Source organism: Zeus faber, assembly GCF_960531495.2.
Source record: "Zeus faber genome assembly, chromosome: 2".
In the NCBI taxonomy this organism is placed as follows: Eukaryota; Metazoa; Chordata; class Actinopteri; order Zeiformes; family Zeidae; genus Zeus; species Zeus faber.
The window spans coordinates 36,989,783-36,994,064 of NC_137189.1; the positions used below are offsets into that span (position 1 = coordinate 36,989,783).

The window sequence follows — 4,282 nt, forward strand, 5'->3', positions numbered from 1 at the left end:
AATGGACCGTGGGGGTCAAAGTAAAATATGTGTGCTGACTAGTGAACGGGCTGACGCTCAATGTGACTGGTACGGTCCTTTCAAAACAAGACAGTTGACTTTCTTAGGGTCTTTTTTTCATGAAACAAAGACAACAAAGTTTTGAAAAGGATCATTGTGGTTTCATTTCCAAACTGTAACTTACATTTGGGATTATGCACTTACTTAATTACTTACATTTCTCTACTGTATTGATAAACTTTAAATAAAATGGTGACGCAGTCAGATTGTTAAAAGCAAAAATTTGTGAGTTAACAAAGGACTTTTTTTTTGTGTTTAGCGGTAGGTGGTTTGAGCACTTCTTAAGAACCTTGCTGACGCCTGATACTACTGACAGAACTCAGGAGGTGGAAGTGGCTTCTGTGAAACTCTTTCTAACTTCACGAGTATCGAAGGGCGTATCTTGTTGAAAACCCCAATTCACTGGTAGATGCTGGAAGATGGTGTCCATCTAATCCAGGTGGGGGGGCAGGGGCTCAGGAGGTAGCGCAGGTCATCTAGTCATCGGGAAGATTGCCGGTTCGATCCCTGGCTCCTCCTGGTAGCGTGCCGATGTGTCCTCGAGCAAGACACTTAGCAAACCTCCAACCCGTGCCTGATGAGCATTGCATGGCTGCCTCCACCGCTGTATGAATAAGTCACTTTGGACAAAAGTCCATGTATGTATTTGTTGTAATTAAATTGTACCTTGGGAATACTCACTCACACAAAGGCGGGGAGCAAAAAAAGACTCCCGTCATGCCTGTGCTTCCCCAACTTCCACCCCCCCCCCCCCCCCCCGGGACAAGACGGCGGCCATGTCTCCCTATGGGAATACCAAGTAGGGGAGCAAGGTAGCCGAGGGGAGCCAAAACACCCTTCCCAACTATAGAAAACAGGATGAATGCATGCCGGGCTGAATACTGGGGGGTAAACTGTTAGGTCTTTGTCATTCAAAGTGATGCTTTTAACCCTTTGCGGTCCCCTTCTTCCTAACAACCAGCCATCTCCCTCACTCCCCCCCCCCCCCCCCCCCAACTGCCCTCGCTTTCTCTCTCTCTCTCTCTCTCTCTCTCTCTCTCTCTCTCTCTCTCTCTCTCTCGAGTTCTCTTCATTCATTCAATCCGCTGAGACAATGGCTCTGGGGAGAGAGAGAAAAAAGAGACCAGGCCTGGAAATATTTAAAGAAATAAGAAAAACTTTATTCTGTGATTACGCAAAAAAAAAAAAAAAAAAAAAAAGCCGAAAATGAGACGGCTGAGTGGCAGGTTTGGGCCTCAACTCGTAACTCAGGCACCCCCGCGCACCCCCCCCCCCCAAGAAAACGCATCACGTCGCAAAACAAAAGTCCCGCGTGCTGTCAACAAGTGTTGGAGGGGCTTTCTGTTTTTCCCGAGGCGGCTCGCCCGCAGCGACATTCAAAACCGTCGGAATTCGTCCTCCACACAAACCTTTGATAAAAAAAAAAAAAAAAAGGTGGAAAAAAGTTTGCACGTGCGCCATAAACGGGCGTGCACGTGAGCGCGTTCTTGTACAGGCTTCCAGCTGTGGCACAGATGATTCAGTCACCGGGGGCCAGAGGTAACGGCTTAATGCTCCTTTTTTTTAGGATGCCTGCTTAAAGCATAGAACAAAATCCCAAACCGCCGAGCAGATTAAGCGGTGATAAAGGGGAAGAGAGGACTGGGAAAACAACAATAATAATAATAATATGAATAATAATAACAAAAGAGTGATAGGCATTAGAAACATTCCCACCTACAGTGTATCCACGAGCAATGAGATGAGTCATGAGAAAAAAATAATAATGGAAAAGAAAATACATATTGTCTCCCTGACTTGGTCATTTCAGTTTTGGGGCAAAAAAAAAAGTTGGAAAAAAAAGTTGTGAAGGCTGTCCAAAAGTCCAATCAGAGCAAGTCCTGTTGACGTTCATGAATTAATGCCAAACTTTGACACCAAGCCTTGATAGTGTTAAAAGCCAAATTGTTGCTACAGTATGGTTTGAGAGTCTACAAAAATCGCTAATTATTTTACCCCGCAGACATGATCTCATCTCGTGTGTCAAAAAGCGACGGGAAAGGTTGTTTTAGAAACATGGGCCAATAGCAATCTCCCTTCCAAACCCTCCAGTCACCACCTGTCCGTCTTCCGGGAGGGAAACCTGACTGAGGTCTGTTGACGTACTTCAGCACTCACGGCGTTTATGAGTGATGCATATTTCTGCCGGCGTTTTTTTAAACAAGTTTACAGGATGTTGAATTGAATCCATATTTGACTATGCAATTGTACAGAGTAAAAAGTCTAGATAATGTGCTAATAAGTTTTTTTTCTCACGTCAAATACAGGAATTGAGCTTTGTAAAATGACTATATATGTAAAGCATGTGTATATATACACACATACACGTATATACTGTATATATACACGCACATACACATATGCATATACATATGTAAATATATAACTACATACATACATCATGACAACAGACGACAGGAACAGAACAAAAAACAACAAAGATGCCAGACTTCAAGGTGATTTTAATGTCAAACGTTAATATATTTGTCCTCTAATTCAGAGTGAACTATTCCTCCAGCGTCCACACACACACCGAGTCGGCCCCCAACGATGGCAGCGAGAAACTACAGAACAGCCCCAAAAAGTGTGACGCGTGAGCGTGATACCTTCTCAAAATAAATATTTCATTATAAAATAATAAAACCTTCAAATAAATATATATATATATATATATATTTGTTTTTTTTTTTTACTTTACACTAAAACAATGTCAAAAATTAGAAAATAAAAGATTTTCTATAAGGTCACTGTACAATTTACACATAGAAGGGATACACCCCACCCCACCCAGTAAATGACAAAATGATTGACATACATTCCAGTGAATGTACATAGTGTATACGAGGAACTTATTCATATAAATGCTGATTCACCCAGGTGCCTCTGGCCACCAAAAAAAAACTTTTTCACAGTTGAAGTATTATATATATATATATTTATATATATATACGAAAATAAAACATCTGTCAGAAAGTAATTTCCTAATTTACAAACTTTTTTGTTGCAATTACTGGTTTACATCATATTAGTCGTCAGAATCTGTTTGTATTAAGCATATTAGGTTGTATGATCTGGTTAAAAAACAAAATACTTTTTCCTTTAATTTGGACTCTCATGCAACACAAATAAGAGGAAGGCCTAGTTCTAAAATACAGTAGTCGGTTATTCTTTCATACTTTTAAGGGAACACGGAGTGCTTGATTTGGTTTGACCTTTTCTTGTGTGACCCTTCTGACCCAACCCAGGAACCTTCAGCCCTACGTAGTTCACAAATTCAGGTAAAGGCAACGGGAAAAACAACCTCACTTGGATAAATGAATGCATGTCCATATCTGGTACACTGAAAACCAACCACATGTGGGAACATTAAAGAGATTACGGGGGGCGGAAAGAAAACAAACCAACAAACCAAAAAACGGAAAGAAAGTCTCAAGCACGACAGCAGCGATGAAGTCAACGCTCGCCAAAATTACCCATTCCTAGACGTCCTTCCCCCGTTCCTTGTTTCTACACAAATCCGACACAAAACGCTCGTCCTCCCTTCCTCCATCCCTTGTTCCTCTCTCCCTATGTCACTGGCTTGTCGTGCACCATGGTAACGTTCTTGCAGCGACAGCCGGGCCGCGTGGCCCGGTCGTAGCAGCACTGGCAGGCGACGAGGCCGGCCTTGGCCGGGAGGTAGCACAGGATGCAGGGGAAGAGCAGCGCTAGAAGCGACACCGCGGTCCACCGGGCGCAGCAGTGCGACTGCGTTGCGCATGAGAAGGGCTTGTCGGCGCACGTGTCTTCGTCGTCGCTGGAGCAGTGGTAGAACAGGCCCTTGACGCAGCACACGCACGTGCCGTACTCCACGGCGTTCTGTGGCGAGCACACACACCGACGGCCGCACAGCCAGCGCGAGGGCAGCGCCCGCGGCCGCACGCACTCGCGGCACCGACACCGGCCGCACTCGGCGCAGCGTTGCGAGTGTTTCTTACCCTCTGCGCCGCCGCCACCGCCCTTCTTCAATGTCGCCGAAGCAGCAGCAGTTCCAGAGACGACGTGGAGGGGTTTCAACTCGTCACAGTTGAGCTCGGCCCGCTTGGGCTGGGTCCTGATTATCTCGTCTCCTGAGTCCACGAGCCTCTGGACTGAGGAGGCGCTGCCCGCGCTGTACCGGGCGCTGTTCTGGGAGGAGTCCCCA

The 4,282-nt window shown here is 45.3% G+C and overlaps 1 protein-coding gene across 3 annotated transcripts in view; it reads right to left on the minus strand.

Moving 5' to 3' along the window:
• Positions 1 to 2,554: 2,554 nt before the first annotated feature.
• spry2 (sprouty RTK signaling antagonist 2) overlaps positions 2,555 to 4,282 on the minus strand; it is a 19,948-nt gene continuing 18,220 nt past the window's right edge. For all 3 annotated transcript variants that reach the window (XM_079996556.1, XM_079996555.1, XM_079996554.1), the window contains exon 2: positions 2,555 to 4,282. This exon is cut by the window's right edge. In XM_079996556.1, coding sequence (XP_079852682.1) covers positions 3,667 to 4,282 — 616 coding nt within the window. In that variant the 3' untranslated portion in view covers positions 2,555 to 3,666.